The sequence below is a fragment of the Silene latifolia genome, chromosome 6, assembly GCF_048544455.1.
Source record: "Silene latifolia isolate original U9 population chromosome 6, ASM4854445v1, whole genome shotgun sequence".
Lineage (NCBI taxonomy): Eukaryota > Viridiplantae > Streptophyta > Magnoliopsida > Caryophyllales > Caryophyllaceae > Silene > Silene latifolia.
This window is the reverse complement of record NC_133531.1, coordinates 6,089,368-6,114,158: the sequence shown is the minus strand read 5'-3', so window position 1 is coordinate 6,114,158 and position 24,791 is coordinate 6,089,368. Positions and strand designations below refer to the sequence as shown.

The following is a 24,791-nucleotide window of genomic DNA, read 5'->3' as shown; positions in this document are numbered from 1 at the left end:
ATCATGCAAGCATAAACCACGAGCTCCGTGCTTAAAATATCTGTATCGTCCTTTATAAAAGACTCGTGATTGGGTAATAACAAGTTATCGTGAAACCACGGTCTTTTACAAAGTTTCATCGTCTCCTAGACATTTAACAATGAGCAGGTTATGGTCAGCTTGCAATGCATAACCTGCTTATGTAATTGGGCCGTGTTTGGTACGAGTAACAAACAACATATTTATAGATGACATGAATAAAAATCCGACACAATCTGACATGCTCGGAGCTGTAGCCCCGGCCCGGGTTTCAAATAAGTCAAATTCATGTTCTCTATACGCCAATCTCCGAGGTGCAAATTTAATCATTGACATTAAATCGTGCTTCAGGAATGATTTATGAGTTCAAAGACAACTCCGTTTGCTGTGGTCATAATGTGCGCATCACGTTCATCTGCAAAGCAAAGTTAACACGAGTAACGCATGACCATACTCCCTGCCTTACACGAAACATTGAACATACATAACACTGTCACACCATTTCTGCTGTTTTAACTTGTAACCAAATAATACGGAGTATTACACTAAAACCCGGCAAAAATACGCTTATATATACTTCAACACAACAATTCTGTGTTAATCACTTGATAAGTATCTGTCTCAAACATCTGCAACTTACAATTACTTTACAACATCATGACGAACAAAATGACTGGCTTCTTCAGTTTCGTTGCCTTCCTTAGTTTACTTTTTTCGAGGCAAGTTCTTGGCCTCGATAAACCAATGGCAGGTCCTGCATGTTCTGATGTCATACCGAAAGTGACCTTCTGCTTACTCTACATCACAGGGGGTAGCCCTTCGCCTTCTGATGCTTGCTGTAATGGGATTAAGACAGTGGCTAGCACCGTCAAAGACAAAAATGATGCCGTCTTGGTTTGCAACTGTTTGAAGGATAAACTGGTTGATCTCCAGTATCAACCTTCCCTTATTGCTAGCCTGTCAGACAAATGCTCAGTCTCCTTTAAACTCCCTGCCATTTCCAAGGCCACTGACTGCTCCAAGTAATCCTTCTTGCTTAGTTGCCTTGCTAGTATATTGGGATTTGGGATGATATAAACTTCGGTACTGAGTTTCAGTACAACCATACTCACATTTATTATCTAATTAGTATATATATTCATTTCTTAATCCCCCCCCAAAAAAAAAAAAAAAAAAAAAAAGAATTATAGTTGCGACTTTTGGGAGTATGGTGGTACAAATTTTAATTCTGCAGCTTATTGTCCAGAAATCCGTGGTTTTAATGTTTTTTTATTTTATTTTTTGCAGGGTTAATCCGCCATATTTCATGATGAGTACTAATAAAGCTATACTTAAGAACTAATAAGCAGGCTGAAGTAAGCACAATTTGCAGGAGATGGAAAATAAGCGGTCATGATTCAGGGAGATCAGCATTCAGCAATATACATGCATTCACAGTAGATACATAAAATTAAGATATGTTAATGTAACCAACAGGGTGTACAAGACAAATAAATAAATAAAAGGCTTTCAATTTTATAATCGTCTGAATTGCACTTCATCTGAGTTTAGCATTATTGTTCTCAATAATTTGGTAGATTATTTCGGTACAAGAACAGATCACATTAAATAATTACTCCTGAAAAGAAGCTAAACTAAAATGAAATCATATGCATCCTGCCTTTGGCAACTGCGTCAAAACAATAGCAAAAGTCGAAATATGAGCTGAGGGCAAACACGATTTTTAGACAGTTAATGCTCAAACACTTGCAGAGTTGCAGTAAATAAACATGAACAAGCAAAAACTCAATTTGACTCGACTCTCACAATTTCGCTCATGTAAACACTCTTTACACAGAGGTATAGATTGAAGGGCAGTTAACCATTTCTTAGTAGAAACAACATGCGACTTAATTTCCCAAGGGAGAGGGTCCATTATAGGAACTAGAAAGTTTGTCAATACAAATTTATTTTTAACCATAGAAGTAAAGAGGGGGCGCGGCTAACCAGATCCAGAAGCGAAATTATGCTCCAAGAGACGCAGTCTGTGAAACGGAAGCTGTCTGCGAGTGGGGACCATCAATCCGTAGTTTTTCAAGAGCAAATTTGGATCCATAATTACTAGGATGAAAGCTAGAGTTTGTGCTCTCCGTGACCAGGCGAACATCTTCAGGCTTCTATAATGTAGGCTTCCTTTTGCTGTGCTGCCTCCATGCAGCCTGTATGTGATAGGCTGCCTGTAACCTTGATTGTTGAGAATAAAACCTGAATCATTATGAAAGAAAGTCTGCATAGTTAGCAACTTAGTTACTACTTACTAGTGGAGTACTCATCCCTCCACCCCCACCGCCACACCCACAACAGCACCAACACTACCTTTATGGCCATACAGCAGCACCTCCTCAAGGGGTTCTGCAAATGGTGAGCTAAGGGAGGGTTGGATGTACCTCGTGTACGCAGTCTTACTTTTGTATTTACATTTTACAAGTCAAAGAAAAGCAGTTCCCAAATAACTCATAATGGAAATTGTGTCAAGCATTGCTTGTTGCATCGAATGACTTAAGACCTCATAATAAAAGGGACTACAACAACAACATTACCCCAGTGCCTCAATGGCTCCCGCAAATTGCAGGGTAAGGGGGGGTCGGATGTACGCAGCCTTACCCTTGTGTTAGCAACACAAAGAGGCTGTTTCCGAATCATAATAAAAGGGACTATTGCAACAAAACTAAAAATGAACCCATACTTTTAACATTTATAGCTCCGCTATGGCCTTTCTCAGACAATAAAATAGGACATTAGAACAGTTGTTCTCAGCATGAGGTGTACTAATTTTATGTTTTCTATGTAACCGTCTTCACCGAGTTCTTGCCAAATTGCTAAAATTGCAGAAAGTCCTGACATACACTAACAAGGATTTCATGTAATATTACTTACTTTAACTCGTGTTGGAGCTTCGGACGAAGCACATGCAAGTGCTTCATCACAGATCTCAGCTCATCAGACTTCAGTGTGAAGGCCTCAACTACTGTCAGAGTCTCCATAGTTGAATCTGCTTTGGGCAAAACAGAAGAGTTCGAGTTGTCCGGATTCGCCGCCCACGTAAGCAACTCAAGACCACAGTAGTCACCAGGATTGACCGGGCCGAGGGTTGCACCACCAGCAGATTTAATACTCAATTGTCCTCTCATTATAAAGAAGACCTTCTTAATTGGGTGGCCCTGACGCATTATAAGGCTTTTTTCCATGTAAATTATCGGTTTTAACCAATCACACATTTCATCCAACATTTCATCATTCAAGCCCTCAAACCATGGCACCTGCGAGGAAAACGTTCTACACAAACTTACAATGGACTAAAGAGTGTATAACACGTACACAGCATGTAATTTTCATGCAGAAAAACTATAATTGTCAATGTAAGTAATTGCAAAATCTTGTAAGATGATGGTAAAGAGAAATTTCAAAATAAGTACTCACATTCAAGATATGATAAAAACATTTGTTCCACAGATGCCGCTTTATATCCACCCTGAGGTCCCTAGGAAGCTCACTGAGTACAGTGTCTTCATTCACTCCTCTTGTTTCTTGCCACTTGCAGAGTTCGTATTTCCTAATCCTTTTCTTCAAATCATCGGTGAGTGAACGATGGGACATCCATTTTTCTGTATCGTGCCATTTTGATTTCATCTCCTCCACTTTAGCAGTTGCAGAGTTTAGATATTTCTATCAAAAGGAAGTAACCAACTTCAAATTCATCTTAAGAACTTTAACCAAGCTTCATGTAAACACAACTAAACAACATGAAAGACTTGGTCAACAAGAAGGCACGGCCTTGGGTTCTACGTTTGAATGTTGACTCGCTCTAGTAAGGGGATTGGGAACCAGGCTAAGCAAGTCCCCAGTAATTTGAATTTCGCTAACATGAATAGTCGTATTGATTCGTAAACAAAGTGACAAGATGTAAACAAAGACAGGAAAAACAAATAGACCAACGGAAAATAAAAACGTTAAAACATAAATATTTTTCCTATTTAATTTGGAAAAATTAAAACTGAGAATGACATTGTGTACTATTGTTTATGCCATATAACTTATTTAAATGTGAGACTAAAATGCGCTGTCTGACTCATGAAGAGCATGGATCCACATGATAGCAATATGTTTTGTATGAGAGATGGTGCAGACATGCAGTCACAATAAGCATGGTCCGTAACTTGCCTGTATATTCCCAAAAAGGAATGAAAATAGGAGAAGTCCGGAGATACAAATGAAGGTTGCAAACAAATTCTCTCCAACATAATTACTTGCTTGGAAATTCTGTCCATAAGAGCTGCAAGAGAAGTTTATAAGACCACGAGTACAAGTATCCAACCAAAATCAAAGGACAAAGATCTAGTATAAGACACTTAATTTATGGTCACGCGTGTAGTTTTAGTAACATGTGACACATCGGTTCAAAAAAAGTGAATAGATAAATAGTATTCTTGCGTTTTTTCAAATTCCAGCGGAGCTAGAAACTTGTTATTCTTTGGTTTAGCAATATGATGCAATGAAGAAAAATGCTTCCTTAACCTCTCTCGCACTGCACACTTCTTTTTTTTTTATTTCTGAAGAACCAGTAAACACAATTTTCATCATGGGTGGTCCTCCACTTGTCTCGAAATAGCCTGATCAGCGTGCTGACTAGCATAGGAGTAAGGCTCCATACATTTGACCCTTCTACCTCACCATAAATAAGATCCTATGTACGGCTAGAATAATGTTGTAAAGACGAACCTATATGAGAATTTCTGCAAGGCCCAAGAAGTCAACAATGGCTAAAGAGCTCATAATAGATTCATAGCTAGGTCTAGTTTGAGTCCAGTTGCATATCCCTCATCGCTGCTTTACAAGAAATGTCGCTCATTTATTCATCTCTCTCTAATTTGATCCCATTTGCATACTCTTTATTTTTTTCCTTAATTTCTAAGCTAAGATTCTAAGAAGAGTGCAAAGCTTATTGTGAAACTGAGGGAGTAGAATTTAGATGTGGCGCCAGGCCTCTGTAAGTAGAAACTTAGCTGAGAGATAAGTTGGTCATTAAAGGTAAAAAGCATACCTAAGACTTCGAAGGCCCCACCAAAAGCAGAGAGATATTTTCTTAAAGAACTTACGAGATTGCACAACTTCTGACTGAAGAGCTTCACAGAACATACCAAAGTCAAAGACCATCGAACTTTTCACTTGATCAGAGTCTACGTGAGAGCAGTATGTTTTATTGAATGTATAGTCATTAACACGGTTGTAATTGCAGTATATTGATGTGTGAAGATGAAGGCAACCATGTCCAATGCATGACTCGTGCCAGCAGGTGTTTAGACGGTCGATTGAAAACAAATACCAAACTGCTCCGATAACCTGTCCTTGTTCAATAATATGTCATTAGTAACGTTGAGGTGTGATTCTGTTACTTTTATCATTCTAAGTGTGTGTTTGGCCTGACTTTCAAAAGTGTCTTTGGAATTAAAAACACTTTTTGGCCAAACACATCATTATTCAAAAGCTAACAAAAAATTTCTCAAAAGCCAAAAAAACCATATTTTTGCCCATAAAAATAGAAGCAGCAATTTGGTGCTTCTGCTTTTAAAAAACACTTTTAGAAAATTAAGCTTGAAAAACAAAAACTCATTTTCAACAAGTTAGGCCAAACATGCTCTAAATATCATCCCACTCTCTTTTCAATCAAACAATCAGGGGTCATTCAAGAGGCGGTCTGCGGTCAAAGTGATCAACCTTAGAGAACCTAATGCTAATAGTAGCCTTTATAAATGTCTCGAGACAACAATTTTGGATAGCCCCCTAAAACTTTTAAATGTATTTTTGAGATGGCCTTTAATATAATAAACTTAGGATCCAAGACATAAGTGTATGATTATTCTATATTTCTATGTATAAAGCTAAATAAGGGAAATACAAACAATACTTATCGAGGGTTAAGTCACTGAATTGAAAAGACAAATTATGGGGATCCTATTGTGTAAAACTGGGTAACGCAAATAACTTACATGACTAGCCAGCACATACAAAAGCAGATTTAGAGCTGCTCCCGCCCATGATCTTCCCGTAACAACTCCGGATGTCCTCATCACCTCCTTGTATAATGGGTAGACCCGGAAAAACCTCGGGAGGTACTGGATGAAAATCACTAGCGTCAGCAAGTCCTTTGAAGTTGACCGAGGCCAACCTAACCTTGGAATCAGAACTAGAATCTGTAGTGAACAAAATTGGAGCAACGCTTAAGCAATCACATCTGAACTTCCAACGTCAACTCAGAGAATATAAGTGATATAACAAATTAACAATGACTTTGATTTTATAACCTGAGGTAAGGGAAGCACAGCTAAAACGTCAACAATGAAGTATGACTTGAGATATCTTGTGGCTATAGACTTGAGTTTCTCAACTATTTCACCTCTTCCAAATCTACGGGACTCTGGGGAGATATATCCAGTATGAAACTGTAAGATTATATGACCTAGATAGAAAAGGTCAATAAATGTGCGCACAACAGAGGCAATGATCTCCAGCGTAATATCTGCATGGAGGCAATTGTTCTTGCCATCAACAACTGGAATGTAAAAGAACAATGCGTCCCATGCAACTGTGAAAGCACATAAGACTAGAATTATCTTATTCCACTTTTGTATAAACGGTTCAAGAGGGTCAAAAACCCGTGGCTTACAAATCACCTTCAGTGAGTATATAGACCTTCCCATCACTGACATATCGTGTGCCTATATATTAAAACAATCAAAGCTTATACTTGATTTGGCTTGGAAATGACAAGCTCAGTAAGTAAGCTGCAAATTAAAGGCTGAAAGGGATACGCACATCTCAAACAGCATATAAACGTGATGGCATCTGTGATGTGACAACAGCGAAAGGTTGACAGTGAAGTTCCATTAGTATTGACTCCTTATGGACCATAAATTTGTGCCCTAACAAGAATAAGAATATAGAAACAGGAATAAGGAATAAGGATGAAAAGACATATGCTATAAGGCCATATCATAAGCACTCGAGTTGTTATCAAAGTCGTAAAATATTTGTTCTCAAAAGTCTTTACCAAGCTAATTTCCAGCTGCACTTAGAATTTTTTTTCTCATAGAATCAGCTTCTCTTACTTCTCTCTAAATTTTAGACTAGAATTCGACAAATTGTACTTCCTAAGTTGCAGAAATACCTTCCGTATTCAAACTAAAATTCGACAAATTATACTTCTGCAACCAGAAATACATTCCGTATTCAAAACTCAATACATACGAGAATTTAGACAAAGTAGTAGAACTACTAATACTTGTGTTCTTATAAATTTTTGAATATATCCTCCGCCTCTAGCTCTACACTAATTCTCGTATGACACGGTCTTATAATAATCCACTGTAACACATTAATCAATAAGATGATACAAAACCTAATACACAAATATTTATCCTTTCAGAAAACAAGATTCAACAACTAAAATTTGATGATCAATAAACTAGTAGCGAAGATCAATTAAAATTAAGATGAAGATAATCCATAATCTACAAAATGCACCATATTTTCAAGCATATAAAGCTCAAATTTGAAAAAAGATTAATTAAGGTAAATTAAAGGTGTAATTATACCTTCTAGTTGAAAATAATCACCATCGTTGGGAAATTTGGCTGGGTAGAGAGATGTCAGAGAGCTCAACCACCGTCGGCGACGCCGTGAAATACGCCGGCGGCCATGGTTGAGTTCCATAAAACCTCACCGGAGTCGTCGCTGATTGATTCCATGGATTGTCTTATCCTTTCATAGTTTCATATCAGTCAATTGTTCATTTTTAATTACTCCCTCCGTCTCGGTCAATTGTTGTCCTTTGGTTTTGACACAAAGACCAAGAAAAGAGGAGAGAATCAATAACTAAATGACAAGTGGACAATGAGAATGATCAAATTACTCATAAATTCATTCTTAAAATAGAAATGACAACAAATGACTGAAACACCCAAAAATGGAAATAGACAACAAATGACCGGGACAGAGGGAGTAATTTTTACCGTCAGTATTCTGCGGTTACTTAAACGTACATAAATATTCAGTAGGTCTCGGTCTCCGAAAGACCGTCTCTCTAAAGTTTTTGTGAATTTGAGACAAAAGTACTTAAAAAGAATTTTCGCAAATTCTATTATACAACCGTCTCACATACATTTTTTTTCATTAACTTTCCATATCATACCATTTTCCTAAACCTAGAGATCGAAAAGTAGCTTGTGAATAAACTCATTTTTAAAAAGTAGCTCTTTTTGATAACTTTTTTTTCCAGGGAAGCTGCTGTTGATAACTTAGCTAATAAAATCATCATTTTTTTTATGTAAACCATCCGGTATAATCCGGATTCGAGCCGGGTAGGACCACTAAGGTGGTAAAATGATTCGAGCCGGGTAGGACCACTAGAGTGGTAAAACTCTCCCTCGTGGGTTTTAACACTGCTACGTTCTCAGGGCTCGAACAACAACTTACCAGTTGATATAAGTGCTCATGGTGCTAATAAAATCATCATAAATAGTGATGCTTTTGACCTGAATTCGAATACAATAAACCGTCATAAATCAAAATTGTCGTATACTCCGTACAAGTTAACATGTGTAAAGACTAAAGAGGCCGTGCAATTAAAAGGGAAGAAAAGGAGAGGGGGTCCTCTCCATTTCTTATTCTCTCCATTTCCAAAATGGATTCTCTACATTTCTTTCTCTCCATTTCCTCTCAATTCTCTCTTAAACTAATTTAATAATATTTTTCTCACCAAACCTCATTATCCCTTTATTTTTACCCATTAATTTTGAGTCATTCGATGATGCCAGAATACGATCTGGATCACCGAAAGGAAATGGCCTCTCCATTTCTTTTTAGGAAATGGAGAAAACTCATCCTCCATTTCCTTTCATTTCCTCCAATAGAACAATATTTAATCATTATCCACTCTCAACCTTTTCATTCAACACCGTTAGATCGTTTCGAAACGGAATCTAGACCATTAATAGGAAATGGAAGGAAATGGGGAGAGAAATAAATGGAGAGAAACTCAATTGGAAGAAAAGACGAGCAACAAAAATCTCCTTTGTCTGGTCAATTAGATAACATGAACAATGACATTACTGTGCTCTACCATTCAGTCATTCACCAATAATTCAAAAAAAAAAAGAAAAAAAGCATCCGATTCCTTCTCTCGTATTGTCAAATCCCAGGTTTGTTTTCTGGTGCAAACCAGAGTGTTGTTGATACCCTTTAGTCTGCCTTATCTCAGTTCGGTGAGTGTTACGCAGTACTTAATCTCGACACCACCTCATGATAACCTTCAGAACTTAAATGTAGTCACAATGTTAGGTCACGACTCACGACCCAGATTTAACACTGTCCTTTACCAAGAACCAAACACTCAAATTTGATATCATGCTCTTTACCAAGGGCCCAACCAATCACAACTTCTAAACACAACTTCCGGCAATGGTCAATAGCATACCACTAATTTTTCAGGTGAATGGTTTTAAGACGGACATCTTCGGTAAATGATGCATACAAAAAAAAAAATGAGTTGTGCATGGCTAGTCCTACAGGCTAGTCGGTTATGCTTGGGGCTAAAATAAGAGGTAGTTTAACATGTGAACAAAAGATATGAAGATTGATAAGTCTCTGACCGGTAATTAAATCCTGACGTAACCAGCTGATTTTCTTATACCAAGTTCTTATTAATACGAAGTATCTAACAGGCAACGGGCTATTAGAAGCAGCTGTCAATTGTTCGCGAAAATGCTTGTAAATAATCAAACATTGCCATCTTTCCTTTTCATGTTGGGTGGGATTGATCTTCCGATTCAAGCATGCTCTTACTAATGTAATGTCTGGAAGGTGCATCACCGTCTTCAGAAAGGGACAAGCCTGAACTGGACTCACGGCTTCTCTTCATCAGATTGAGGTGGACCCGGGATTTGATCGACAAAGAACTCCTCCACTGAAACAAGGAGAAAGCAGGTCTAGAGTCAGGATTTCAGTCCGGGCATTCGGATTGGTCAGTTTTGTCAGTCATTGCACAAAAGCTGTTAGAAAATGAGCATATCGGATGCCTTACCATGCATACCTAAATCATCGTTCTCCGGTGAATCAAGGAGTATATCTGAATCAGAATGTAAAAATGGTGAGCCAGGATAATTTCCCAAGGGTCCAAGATCTGAAAAAAAAAATGCGAAGACGTCAGCATAAACAGTACTAGGAAAGAATGAGCAAATCAATTGTAATGCCAGGAGTATATCTGAACGCTAGATGGTTTCTTATAGGTTACAATCATTATGATCGAATATAAATGCCTAATAAATAGAAATGCCAATCAATCACAGAAAAAGGCTAAAAACACAGAAAAAACAGCAATGGCTATAGGTAAGGCTGTATGAGCACTTTCATTGGCGTTTGGTTTGTAGAGTAGTATGAGGTCGGAATGAGGAGTGAAACAAGGGTGGTACAGGGTTGGAAACAAATGAATCACAGGCTGACAAGCATACACGAGATAAATGTACGCTGTATATTCAAAACAGCCACGGCAGAAAGAAAATCACCTCCTAAGTTTGATAAATCTGCCGTTAGATCAGAAAGGCTGAAATTCCATGGAATTTGAGCCAAGGATCTTAGAGAATCTTTAGAATGTCCAGCTCCTCCATCAGGTGGAAGCTGTAATCCAATTGAAGTTCCCACGTCCGTTTGGAAAGCTGTATCAAGAGCAGAAGTATCTACTCCCATCCCAGAGATCTCTGATGCAGTAAATGGGAAATGACCACTTGATGCTACTGATGTCGGACTAATCGGCATATCTGACATAGATGACATGCCACTACTGGGTGGAATAACTGGTGCAGGGTCCGATGAACTACTTTCCATCAATATACTGCAAAAAAAGAATCAGACATCATTTGACGTTAAGAGCCAGTAAAGGAATTATCAAGTGGGATAAACCAAAACAGAAATGTAGAAAAGGCACTTACTCATTTCCAGAATTCATCCTCATAGGTTGGTAATTACTGGGTGCTGGAACTCCATTAACCACATGACAGCCGGATAATCCGTGGCTCATAGAATCAAGATGCGGTTGACCTGTGGCTGGCACTGGAGGTGGTTGAAGAACAGGGTATCCCATAGACAAGTTGTTAACTGCAGTGCAAATAACTAGAAGTTAAACCCAAGCAAGTCGACATAAGAAGAAAACATTTAGAGTGAATAACATGAAAAGACTGCTGAACACTGGCCTAAAGAGTCAGCCACTTTGAGACGATTATTTAGGAGAAAGAAGAAACCAAACATTGCATAGTAACTACTGCCTTGCTTCCCTTTTGCTGTCCCCATTTGACTTCAGTGACAATATGGGCTTTAAGATGATAATAACAAAAATAGTTGCCATTATAGATAACCTAGACCTATTTACATTGCGCGGGGGTAGTAAAAAAACGAGCATGTTCTACATAAAATTCAAGAACAGGAATTAAAACCAGACAATAACTGAAAGACTTGGAGCTTGCACCTTGCATTGGAATGGAGCATGATTAAGCATTTGACGCGGTTACACATGATTAAGATATACTGTATATGACAAAAGGTAGAACCTCCCAAATCCCAATTCTACTTGTTCATGGGAAACATGCAAGTACAGTTCCTTACAACAGATTCTAGTGTCAGGATCATAAATAACAGCTTACCAGGCATAGGATGTATTCCATTCTGGATAGGTGCTAAAGGTACTTTGGGAGGCACTGGATATTTCATCAGATGATACTGATGTTCAAGAAGATGGTTAAACAAAACAATTTGTTTCTTCAATTTAAGCCTTATGTAATAGGCCCTGAAAAACTCAGCATTCTCTTCCTCCAGCTTCTGCCATACTGAGAGATACAAAAAGGAAGAGGGGGATCAGAATTCAGAATTTTAGTTGTAGAATTAGAAGCCTGTTATCATTCTACCAAACAGAGACCTAACATAGACTCCTAAGAATATTTCTGAAGCTGTGTCGTATTAAGAATGCGCATTTTCTTTTCAGTTGGTATAATTCTCCATGAGTTTGTTATTAAGAATGCGCATTTTCAGTTGCTAGAGTGCTCACCATAAGTTTGTTATTAATACACAGCACACTGCTTCCTCTTCTGCTTATACATAACAAGTGCAATATTTTGGAAAATACCACATCATATATGGCATTTATGGAATTTCTACTCATGCCATAGTGCTCACTAGAGTAGATCTTTAATTTACATCAAAATTGAGAAATTAAATATAGCATAGCTAAGCTTCATTTAAGAGAACACATTACGCCAGGCATGCAATTTCAAATGCTTGCAGTTCCTACCTAAAGTAGTAAATCCGGGATCAATCCTTGCGCGATTAAGGAGGGTTTTAACCACCTCATCTCTATTCATATACAATTGTAGACATCGTTCTATCAAATTTTGGACCTGCAGTATACCACATTTGACATTAATTGTAATATTTACCAGAAAAAGAAAGAGAAAATTAAAGTGGACTAAAAGATTGCCTCACGAGTTCTATATCTTCTCGAGATATTTTGCGTCCATCGTTACTTGAAACAGCTGCTGAACCTGCGTCAGGGACTGCTTCTGGATTGTTGTGGTTCTGTTGGTCACTTTGTGACTCATGGGAAACTTGGTTTGCGGACTGTTTTTCAGTAGTAGTTTGGGAGTCCTGCAGGGACTTTCTATCAGAAATGAGAACATAATTGCCAAAAAGCACACAAAGCTCTCCACAAGGTCACAAACTATATCCTGGTAAGTATGAATTATAATGTCGTTATTTACAACCACCCTTGCATGCTCACAATTACCTTAAATAGAAAAACCATATTCTAAACTTAAATAAATCTGAAACAGAACCCTCCACTGGTCCTAGAAATATAGTGGCCAATAAAAAGAGCATGTAATCTAGATGTTAACTAACAGGCATACCGACAGCTAAAGTTTCAGCTTTTACTGGATAGAAATGGCCAATTTAGGATTCCAACTACACAAAAGCCCACATAGACATATAGATTGAAGTAGATAACCAAAGCCGCAGAAAATCTTTGCTATTTGTTACTTCCTACAGAAACATAAACAAATGGTTACCCTCATTTTTTCTGAATTGTAGGTCCACCATTGTTACACGCTAATCTTCCAATTATTTAAAATAAATAAATAAAATCCTACAGTAATTGCAGGTGCTTGCGTAAAACCAATCTAAGAACAATCATACCATATAGATATGACATAGGGAGTACTTTATAAGCGTGTAATCCAGAATAAACACTTGCTAACCCGAGACAACAGAATCTGATTCTAAAATTGCCACATACAGTAAAACTAACGCAGAAGAAGTAGCAATGTAAATGTACCTGCGATGTCTTCATTTCACGATAAAAATGACAGCCACATCTTGCCTTGTGGGTTGTAAAATATGTGCTACTATAGCTACCTAAAGTCCAAAAGCAGGACACAATAACAGAGACACTGAAACATAAATTTAAAAATTAGCACCAGAGACTACAATACACACCTACACCAAAAACTAATACTCCGTATAACACATTAACATTGTAGTGATAACAAAGTAAAACTAGGAAGAGCAAGACAAATACACCAACACTACAGCTCTTTTGCCATTCTTAATAGCTGCCTAAGTGCCTATATTTCTACACTAACCAAGCAGGCTAGCGGGTTAAATGCGGACTAGAGCTGAACTCTAGCTGGGCCAACATGGATTTAATGGTCATCAGACAAGCAGGCAGGCCGGTTAGGGTACTGTCGGCGGGCATGCCCTTTGTAAGTTTCTGAAAATGCACTGTCAATGTCAATACCCACATTTTCTGCTGGCGAGATGGACAGCGTAAAATGCACCGTCCCACACGCCCATGAACAGTAATACTAAGCAAAGGGTTCAAAGTCCAGTAGAAAATTCAGCTAACAGCAACACAAATGTCAACACTGATATCAGTGATATGTTAATTAGGATATTCTAAGACGTAGCCCGTAGTATATAACACAATGGAAATTAATAAGATATGAAATAAATAAAAAATACAATCTAGTATGTGACAGTCTTACAATAAGCTTATTATGAGACCGTCTCATATAAGAATGAGTTATGTTAATTAAGGTTATCCCAGCATAAAACAACATCACAAATTCTCATTTAGACGACACTATCCGTCTTAAGCTTAAACGGGTCAAGTATCATACCACTTTTGTATAGTATTCCCTATTCAGATACACAAGTGGTATGTACTTGACCCGTCTTAAGCTAAGACAGATAGTGCCGTCTCAAGGGAGACTTATATAAATACATCAATGAGCATAGAATAAATGTGCAGAAATAATCCCAAATCCACACTTAACACAAGTGGAACAACAATTCAACAAAATTAACAAGTTTGAGCAAATAATCAAGCAATTAACAGTATAATTAACAAATAAACAACAAGATCTAGTAAACATGTACCTAATTATCTCTTAAACCATCTGCAAAACTAAAACAACAATTAAAAAAAAGGTAACAAATTGGGTTCAAAAGGTTAAAAGAAGGGGAAAAGATAAGAAATTTCGACAAATTTGCAACTGATTGTACAGTTGATTAGATAGGATTATTAATTAATTATTAGGTAATATTGTAATTAACAAAAGCTTAGAATTAAATTAAATTAAAATTGAATTAGGATGAACATTGGGGGAAATTGGGAAGTGATAATTGAAGAAAAAAGAGCATGATTTTTGAGTAGGGTTAAGAGGATTAGGGAAATTAGGTAAGAATGAAGAAAAATTAGGGGAAGAGAAAGACAATAAATTGGGTTTGATTGAGTTTGACGCCGGAAGAGAGAGAATTTAGGGAAGCATGTTAGAACAAGAATGGAGTGTGGAGTTGATAGTGATAGCAGTGAAAAACTCTAAAAGTGAAATCACTTTTTAACGGTAAAAATGTAATTAGATTCTTTCCGTTTACTTTCTCTCAATTTCCTTTCACAAACTCATTTAATAATGTTATCTCATCTATATTCTATTAACTTTTTATTTCTATGCATAAAATCATAAATCGTGTAATGTTCGATGTTGACAGAATACAATCTCGTCCGTTAAAAGGAAATGGACTCTCCATTTCCTAGATTTTGACTCGTAAAAATAAAGGGGGTGGTTTAATGACTCGACAGTCGAGCCATCTAGTAAAAATATACTTCCTCCGTACCAATCCAAAGGTAACATGGTAAAAATTGGGGAAACCAAGAAAAGAGGGTAAAAGTGGGGGCAAAAGAGAAAAACAAACTTGTATTATTGGGTTGGTGTGTGGGCCAAAAGTTGGTATTTATATAAATATAAGGAGGAAATAAGGGTATTATTGTCAATTTACAGTCCATTTATAGTATGTTATCTTTGGATTGGTACGGACACTTTAGGCAAGTGTTACCTTTGGATTGGTACGGAGGGAGTATAACGGTTATACGGGTTTTATAAGATTATTATTTTTTTTTATGACGAGGGAACTCACATGGGTACATGAGTACATCCCCGAGCATAACTGTTAACCTACAAATCATTTACCGTATATCAAGTCAATCACCCTTTAATGTATTGATATAGTTGACTATAGAACGAGAATCACATGTTTTTGCTAATAAAGATATTAGATCATGAGAATTAGCGCGAACAAAATAAGATTGCTAATTTTGTGATTAAACTAATTTTTCCACGTTGTATAAAGTATTATCGAGTACTTCAGATAGTTAAATAATACAACTCCATAGGAATATCGAATTCATGAGAATTAAGCTCCAGCATGAAATTCACGTGAATTTAGCAAATCCGTTTAGTTGCCTACGTAGGAGTTCAATTAACACAAGAGTTTAGAACTACCTAGGGGGGACTAGGTAATTCAACTCCTCCATTATGGGGGAGTTGGAAAATCATGTGATTTTCAAACTCCTACATTTTGCCAAAAAGAGGAGTAACCAAACAACCTTCAATTTTACAATTCATGGGATTTCTATTTTCCTACATTTTCTATGGGGTAACCAAACGAGGCCATCATGAACAATTTATTTAGAATTTTTTTAAAAATAGACTGTCGAACAACATGAAATGGCATGCTAACAGAGTACATCATGAGTTCATAACTCTATTCATCCCAATCATTTATTTACCGTTTACAGTATTTACCATTTTTTTTTTATGTTAACGACATTTTAATCAACGATCTACCACAAGACCAATTGATATCACAACTAATCTTGCTATAGACAATTATATCCGTCTATAGCTAAAGACGGGTCAAATAGCTTGAAAGTGGTGACATTTTAGGTCCCCACCACCCCACTTGTTGCTTGTTGTGATATTGTATTTGACCCGTCTTTAATTATAGACGGATATGTATCGTCTATAATGAGATTTTGTGCTGACATCAACGATTACCCTGTTGACCCATTTACTTTGTTCATTTATTCAATTATTATTATTACGTGCGTAAATGTATGAAGACTACGCAGAAGAAAGAACGCCTTTCAAAATAATTGGCGAGAAGGATTTGGCATGACGCTGGCGCCCATATCCAAGTCAACTGGTCCAACATCTGGAACCTGACACTAATGCAGTTTTCTGTATGGGCCCCTTCCCCCTTGATTTTTTACAAAATGAAGACGGCACGTATACGTCACTTTGGAGTGACGGATACCATTTCCTCTCACAAATGACCCAAATAGAGGAGAGAGGGAAGCACATGGGGGTGCCCCCACCTTGTCCCCCTATCCGTTTTGTGAGTGGCATTACCCGTCACTTGCTCCGACCCGTCTTCAGCAAGACTAAGTGTTGATTTTTATTGTGATTACAGTAATTCAGCAATTAGAAGGGAGCCTTGGCGCACTAGTTAAGGTGTTATTTTGTGACCGTGAGGTCACGGGTTCAAATCCTTGGAGCGACCTCTTGCCAAAATGGCAAGGGAAGGTTTGCCCCAATTATATCCTTGTGGTGGGACCCTTTCCCGGATCCTCGCCTAGCGGAGACGCCATCGTGCACCGGGCTGCCCTTTTACAGTAATTCAGCAATTACAGTGATTACAGTAATTCAGCAATTCTACACGAGAAGAATAGTTTGTTAACTCCTGATACCGCAACAGGAGCGAAAGTGTGTATGTGAAATACCATTTCAAAGTAATCAATAATCGGTTATCACAACTTATATGAAGCGGTCTTACATTAAAGAAGTTAGTGCCCAAATGGGTCAATCAACATAGAATGAGTGAATAGTGATGATAACTGAACATGATTCCTTGGTTCACTCTTGATTCCGAACCAGCTTCCACCCTTGTTTCCTTCCTTCTCTCTCTCGAGTTCTTTGTTAACCGAGAGGGTGTGGCTCAAGTTGTCGCAAATTAGGTGTTGAGCCTATATTTAGGAAGGATGAGAAATGCAGAGTGCAGACATTGAGGACCACAATGTCATGGTGAGTGACGGATCTACTTGGAACGCAAACCAGGGACATTTTTTAGGCCCATTTTACCAATCACAAGCTTGGGGATAGCTGGGGGGTTGTCAAGCCCCATGCACCGGCTAAATTCATTTGCCAGCTGCACTAGTCTGTTTTTGTCACGTCCCACCATCTTAGTCGAATTATAGTACCCCAGCCACGCTTGGTATGCCGCTTCCTTGTTCTTCATCTCCACATTCGATAATGCACGCTCCACCTAGTACCATCATATTAAGGACAAAATATGAAGTCAGTCCAAGTATTGGCATACAAAACATTCAACTTCATAAAGAACAGTACTTCATCTGTTGCAGCAGTTTACGAGCACATTTTAGTTTCGAAAAGTTAATAGGAAAAAAACATATGCAGGTGGGTTCCGGGCCATTTTACGAAGTAGATTACTTTTATGTCCTCTTAAGTTTGAAAAAAAAAAGGTGCTCCTGGGTTGGGGTATTTTTGGATGTCTTGGGCATGTCAGAAGATAACAAAACGATTTTTTAAAATAATGGTCAAAAATAAAATATTTGTCGTTTTGGGTCGGTTTTGAAAATATTTGTTAAAATGGTGTCCACGTAGGCTCGGGTTTTCAAAACCTAAAATACGGAACAAACACGCCATTACTAATGGCGTGTTTTATGAAGGAAACACGCCATTAACATTGGCGTGTCTTTACAGCTTTTTTTTCCCCAACTGAAAGGCTCCCATGACCATTAAAAAAAAAAAAAAAAAAAATATACATAGACACGCCATTGGGAGTGGCGTGTTTCCTCCCCAAAACCCGCCATTCCCAATGGCGTGTTTCCTTTAGTCCATTTTATAGAAGTTTTTTTTTTTCCTACTTACTATAAACACGCCATTAGTAATGACGTGTTTGTTCCGTGTTTCAGGTTTTGAAAACCCGAGCCTACGTGGACACCATTTGACAAACATTTTCAAAACAGACCCAAAACGACAAATACTTTATTTTTGAGCATTATTTTAAAAAATCGTTCAAGATAACATCACATCCATTAAAAATGCATACATGTTGGACGTTGGGACAATGGGGCGGTCTAAAAAGGATAATTATACAACCGGTTGAAGCAAAGGAGGTAATTAAAGAACACCTAGAAACTTACTTTCCTCCTCAGATCCGGATCAACCATTGGCGGTGTTGCCTTGCTGATGGGAAGATCCTTGATAGTGTTCAAGAAAGATTCCTCCCAAGGTGCCAGTACTAGTATACCTTTCCCCTCCTTGCCTTTGCGTCCCGTTCTTCCCAGCCTATGAATGTATTGTTCTTTATCAGATGGCAATCCGACCTACAGATGGAGCAATCGTTAATATAAAGTGCATACAGAGCATTTTAAGGTTTGACGCTCGTGTTTCAAACCGACACCATGAAAACCACCAACATTTAACGACTTTACAGGCTTAATTAAATGACATTTGCAAAATTTAATGGTAACATTACCTGTATAACAAGGGTGACATCTGGGTAATCAACACCACGTGCTGAAACATCAGATGTCACAAGAATAAGACCCTTTGACTTGCGGAACTCATCTGAAACTCGGGTCCTGTAACTCTGTGGTTTTCTCGAGTGAATCTCCCGAACATTCATGTTCAGTTCGCCAAGAAGGTCGGCAACAAGTCTTGTCACCATAGCAGTGGTGCAGAATACAAGAACCTGCAAAAAAAAAAAAACATGTTATGCAAATGCATAAGAAATTAGGGATGTACATCGCAAAAACTACACGGAATAGCCAGGGAGCATGAAGCATTTAATACAATAAGAAAGAATTTCATTACGAAAAGTTCATACCTTATAGTTCACATCATCTGAAATATGATCTTTAAGGATAGCATATAGTAAGGAAAAATGGTTCTCTAGAGGGGCAACTAAATGAGTTTGCCTGACCTGAAAAATCAGTACATGATTAGCGGTCAGCAAACGAAAATATTGATAGAAAAATCGAACTCCTTCATGGTGTCGATGCCCTTGTGAGTTCCATTAAACCAGAGGAGAGAAAACAAAAAACATACCTGAGAATGAGTTTCTCCAGTGCCTTCTTGAACTGTGTTTATAAACTCATAATCTCTCTTTAATGCAATGTGGCAGATTTGGCGGACCTTCAAACAATAATATTCACATAATTTAAGCCATATTACTTTCACATCATTTAACAACGTACGTCCAGTCAAACTATCAGAATACCAACCTCATCAGGTATGGTGGCAGAGAAAAGTAGGGTTTGTCGCTGTTTAGGAACAGCAGCCACAATTTTCTCAATGTCTTTACGGAATCCCATGTCTAACAAATGATCAGCTTCATCCAGCACAAGGACTTTTACCCCCATTAGCCGAGTAGCAAATCCTGCAGTATTCTCAAGATGGTCCCGAAACCTTCCAGGTGTAGCCACAAGAATCTGGGCCCAAAATTAAGTTAACTACTCGACCAAATACGCAATCTAGGCAAAAAGTAATTAAAAAAAAATTTACAAACTATATGAATTAATTTCCCAATAGTTCTCCTATATGAGGTGGTCTTATAATAAGTTTTTGTGAGACAACATCACAATCGAAACTAGAACAGTCGCCAACTACTAAGAGAGGTCACTAACTAAAAGGGTCATTGATGGTGATAAAATGGTCAAGGAATGTGAATATATGTCACTAACTATAACTCTATAAGTGTTAGTTGGATATTAAGAGTTATTCCCTCCATACTTTATATTTCACGTCATTTCTTTCTGCATGCACCTCACCCTCCATCAGTCTCACGCATCACAACGCCACTTCTTCTCCCAAAAGAAGAAAACTTACTAAAAAGGAATACGCGAATAAAACAGAAGTATGGAGGAAGTACTGTTTATGGCGTCATTTTAAATTTGAGTTAAATTGTCTCACGATAATCTCATTATGTGAGCATCTCATATAAGAATGCGTGAATGTCCAGCCTATAAAATGATAGATCTGTAGATTATAGATGTGTACAGATGCTAGCCAACTAAATTTATACGGAGTATTTTTCTTCTTTTTTTGGCGGACGGGCCAACAGTTATATGTGAAAAATAATTCAATAATGCAAGACTTATTCTAAATCCATTGTAAATATTGGAAACGGCTACTGCAGAAACTCTGAATAGCTTAATCGAAGCAATCCACAGGAGTAATTAGTACATCTAAAGGACCTCATATGATATCATTAGGCTTACCTGGCAAGGATGTGCCTTCATGCGTTTCTGTTCAACTGAAAGTTTTGTACCTCCTATCACAACTTGAACACCAATAGAAGGATGATACTTAACCAATTTGTTAGCTTCTGCAGCTGCTTGACTAGCAAGCTCTCTAGTTGGGCATACAACAAGAACGATAATCGGTGGTCGCTTTTCATCCCGGCCAGCTGGTGGTGTCTTGGTCACAGCTTCAATGGACGGAAGCTGAAATGAAGAGCAAACAGTAAATAACAAATCTCCAGGAAGGACTTGATCAAACAGCCTGTCTATGTTGCAACCACAGGTATAAGGTTGCATATATCCAACTACCCTACCCATAATTTGCAAGAGCCCTCAAGGCGCTGAGGTTAAGTTGTTGTAGGACTTGATCAAAAACATAAAGGACACTTTTTTTTCTTTACTTGAAGTTGGAACCAAGAATTTCAATCCCTTAAATTGACGTAGTGTAAACTGTAAAGCCGCCACGTTCTTTTCATTAACCAATTCCTCAGAATTTAGATATGGGGAAAGAAAAAAAAAATCATATATACACACTTAAAAAGAAATGACGCATATATTACCAAAAATGCCACAGTTTTGCCTGTGCCTGTTCTAGCTTTTGCCATAACATCCTTACCTAGAGAGTAAAAGAAACTCAGTCAAATGGTAACTAAGCAGTTTACAGAATAAATCCAAGCTACAATACCATCAACTTTTTACAACAATTATAAATCCCAAACAAAAGAAGTCCCCATATAGGCCATAAACATGACGTAACCATAGTTGATGAGGATTTCATCCATGGATCATGTGAAACCATGCAGATTGAAGCACGGCTCTCTATCATATCAGAAACTGATCTTCAACAAATGCCCTTGTAAACTTTTAGAGGGTGATACAGATGAAAAGAAAAACGCTTCAGAATTATTGGATCATAGTTTTTGCTTAACTAATGGCTACTTATCACTTAAGCACCTCCTAATGGAATCCAAACTTAGAGATCAATAGTAAAAAACTAGAAACTGTCACCAAGACACCAACAGAATCAAAAAACCATATTCGCACAAGATGACAGCACTCATAATTAGCTCCCAACTGAAGTAGCAATGTTTACAAAGTGCGATCAACTGAAATTCCCACATGGATGATTGTATAATTAAAACACACAATAGCAACCTTCAAACGCACCTCTCACCAGCTCAGAATGTAACAAGACGAACAGATGACAATACAAATACGTATTATCAGACTGTGTGTTCATACATTATCTATTGTATTTGAGCCGTTTAGGATTCTAATCAAGATGAAGATTTTCTCCTTCCTGATCTTTGTGAAAAATTGTTGCTCACTTTCACCAATTTGACAAAAGAGAGGTGGCAATTCTACTCGTGATAATGAATTTTATTCAAGAGTTCTCAAACTCACCTTTTAGAATAACGGGTAGGGTAGCTTCTTGCACCATAGTCATTTTCTCATAGCCAACATCCTTGATTGCTTTCAGCGACAAGGGCGAGACAGCACATTGTTCAAACCTAAAAATAGTGTGGAACTTTAGCATATAGATGACCATCAGAACCCTATTTCCTACTGAAGATTAACTAGCTCGGCCACTACGAATAGAGCAATGAAGTTGCTAAATTTACACAATCCTCCATGGCAGGTAGAGGATCAGTATGATATCGGCACTTACATAAATACATTCTTAAGTAATCAGATATAACATGATTACTACACATAAGAATAATAAATCAACTCGTAAACCATGTATTTTCTCGTTAAGTCATGTTACGGATAGCCATCACTTAAAAAACAACAAAATTGTCAATTTGTACACAAGTATATCAGCTCCTCATACTTTAAGGGGGTGTTTGGATAGCAAAAGTGGAGGGAAATGGAGGGGAGGGGTAAAGAGGGAAGGGAAAGGGAGATAAGGGGAGGGGAAATAGAGTGTGAGTGTTTGGATACAACTTCCCTCCAAACCCCTCAATCCAAACACACCCTTAGGGTATGTTTGTATTGATGGATTTGGAGGGAAAGGAAAGGGAGGGAAAGTAGGGGACTTAAACTCACTTGTTTGGATAAGAAATAAGGGTGGAGAGAAATGGAGGGGGAGAGATTGGGAGGGATCCATTTTCCCTCCCCCAAGACAAATCAAAATCTCTCCACTAGGCAAGATTTGGAAAGAAATTGTATCCAAACACCCACATCCCATTTCCCCTTCCCTTCCCTTCCCTCCCTTTCTCTTCCCCCCTTCTCCTTCCCCTCCCTTTCCCTCCACTTTTGCTATCCAAACACACCCTTAGTGTGTGGGAGAGTAGAAAATTTAAAATCTCTTGTTTGGATAGCAAATGAGGGTGGAGGGAAATGAAGGGGGAGTGATTTGGAGGGATTCAATTTCTCTCCTCCACGCCTAATCAAAATCTCTCCACAATGGGCAAGCTTTGGAGGAAAATTGTATCCAAACACCCACACCCCATTCCCTCTCCCTTCCCATTCCCTTCTCTCCCTTTCCCTTCCCTCCTTCCCCCTCCCCTCCATTTTGGCTATCCAAACACACCCTAAAACTGCAATAGCTTGTTCATTCAGAGGACCTCTAATCTCTTGCCCAACACAACAAACTACCAATTTAATGATGGAATCAGAACCTAGCTTAAGTCAAGAAAATCCGTCATTCATGAATTCATACATACTCAACCAAAAAAATTGACAGCACTACAAACAAGGCAGAAACAAATACACAACACAAACCTTGTTTCGCTAAGGTAAGAATCATCCGCTTCTGGCAAACTAGATACAGAAACCGGTTTTACAACCGCATTTTCAATCAAACTACTTCTAATCCCAGCCTCAATTTCCTCATCCTCGCTCACATTCTCAGCATCCTCTTCACTATCATCCTCACCTATCAAATCCAAAAACCCTGAAATCGACTTCTCCTTCTTCTCCTTCTTCCCCTTCCCTCCTCTACCACTTTCATTCCTCGAACTCAAACCCGAACCCATCGTATCGAAACCACCACCTCTCCCCCTCTTACTACCCCGACCCGAACCCGAACCATGATCATCATTAGCAAAGTTACTCACTTTACCCTCTCTCCCCCTCTTTTTAACCCGACCCGAGCCCGAACCATGAGCATTATATTCATCCTTATTGCTAACCTCAGACCTAAGTGGGTCGGGTACTGCCTGAGTGGCTAATGGGCGACCCGACCCGAATTTTTTTTGTTTTTGGGTGATAGATTTGGGAGACATCTTAGTAATAAGGGTTAACGGGTTATTTTGACGGAGGAACCGGAGCATGTAATAATCGGGTTATCGGGTTACGGTGGTGGTGGGATAATGGCGGTAGAGGAAATGTTTGCGAGGTCGGGGTTTATTAAGGACTTTTGGTCTCGCGCCTGTTTAGGTTAAACTTGTTTTTCTTTATTTGCAATCTTTTTTAGGTTAAAACTTTTTTTTTTTTTTTGAGATATTTAGGTTAAAACTTGAGAAAATTGTTGATTACAGCTTTTTATAAACTTTTTTTTAAAATTACAGTTTTATATAATTTTTTTTTGCAAATTACATCCAAAAGTATAGTTCTGATGGTAAATTACAGCCAAAACTTTAGCTCCGATGGACAATTGAGTCCAATTTAATTTTTTGTCACTTAAGTTCATGTTTTATCCCCTTCTTTATAATCCCTGGTTATCTCCTTCTATTTTACTATTTCTACTAGTTGAAAAGCCCGTGCGATGCACGGGCTCTCATTAGGATCATCTGTATAAATATATTCTATAGTTGATAAAAGAAGTTCAATTATGTTTAAATCATTGATAAACAAAAGTTCGTGGTTTGTGTAGCCGTCTAGTTGATCATCAATAAACTATTAGTGCTTTTAGCATAGAAGTTTTGTCATTTAGTAGTTATCATTTCAGTTGTGAAACATCAAGTAGTATGGTAAAAGTATGTAATTAGTTTTTCCATTATTGTTATAGGTATCACTGGTTTTAATTAAATACAATAGTTATCTCCATAAACATAGTGCAGCTCACCAAATGAACCGCCCTTAATAA

The 24,791-nt window shown here is 37.9% G+C and overlaps 3 protein-coding genes across 13 annotated transcripts; all 3 read right to left on the bottom strand.

Annotated features, from left to right (window-relative positions):
- Positions 1-28: 28 nt before the first annotated feature.
- Positions 29-7,822, bottom strand: LOC141586162 (putative cyclic nucleotide-gated ion channel 13). Of its 10 annotated transcripts, XM_074407296.1 has the most exons (10): positions 7,650-7,822; positions 6,871-6,954; positions 6,729-6,773; positions 6,360-6,472; positions 6,045-6,248; positions 5,099-5,397; positions 4,219-4,330; positions 3,478-3,723; positions 2,935-3,317; positions 1,724-2,262 (listed from the first exon to the last, which is right to left on the bottom strand). In XM_074407296.1, exons 1-10 carry the CDS (start codon positions 7,765-7,767, stop codon positions 2,175-2,177), a joined length of 1,692 nt encoding a protein of 563 aa, XP_074263397.1. In that variant the 5' UTR covers positions 7,768-7,822; the 3' UTR covers positions 1,724-2,174. The 10 variants fall into 10 exon arrangements, 6 of the variants coding, with proteins under 6 accessions (XP_074263397.1, XP_074263396.1, XP_074263398.1 ...); XR_012519476.1 differs by lacking the exons at positions 6,729-6,773; positions 6,871-6,954 and adding an exon at positions 520-1,066 and having other exon boundaries at positions 2,005-2,262; positions 7,650-7,821; XR_012519474.1 differs by lacking the exon at positions 6,871-6,954 and adding an exon at positions 520-1,066 and having other exon boundaries at positions 2,005-2,262; positions 6,360-6,773; positions 7,650-7,783.
- A 1,847-nt stretch (positions 7,823-9,669) lies between these two features.
- On the bottom strand, positions 9,670-14,966 carry LOC141586161 (uncharacterized). Of its 2 annotated transcripts, none has more exons than XM_074407292.1 (9): positions 14,533-14,966; positions 13,430-13,544; positions 12,583-12,744; positions 12,392-12,497; positions 11,748-11,930; positions 11,040-11,205; positions 10,617-10,942; positions 10,136-10,234; positions 9,670-10,018 (listed from the first exon to the last, which is right to left on the bottom strand). In XM_074407292.1, exons 2-9 carry the CDS (start codon positions 13,442-13,444, stop codon positions 9,957-9,959), a joined length of 1,119 nt encoding a protein of 372 aa, XP_074263393.1. In that variant the 5' UTR covers positions 13,445-13,544; positions 14,533-14,966; the 3' UTR covers positions 9,670-9,956. The 2 variants fall into 2 exon arrangements, with proteins under 2 accessions (XP_074263393.1, XP_074263394.1); XM_074407293.1 differs by having other exon boundaries at positions 10,145-10,234; positions 14,533-14,950.
- A 2,198-nt stretch (positions 14,967-17,164) lies between these two features.
- LOC141586160 (DEAD-box ATP-dependent RNA helicase 31-like) lies at positions 17,165-24,151 on the bottom strand. The gene is made up of 10 exons (XM_074407291.1): positions 23,486-24,151; positions 22,163-22,269; positions 21,319-21,374; positions 20,738-20,962; positions 19,742-19,948; positions 19,566-19,652; positions 19,345-19,440; positions 18,994-19,209; positions 18,659-18,841; positions 17,165-17,757 (listed from the first exon to the last, which is right to left on the bottom strand). The coding sequence occupies exons 1-10, from the start codon at positions 24,034-24,036 to the stop codon at positions 17,530-17,532; spliced, it is 1,956 nt and encodes a 651-aa protein (XP_074263392.1). The 5' UTR covers positions 24,037-24,151; the 3' UTR covers positions 17,165-17,529.
- Between the last annotated feature and the right edge of the window lie 640 nt (positions 24,152-24,791).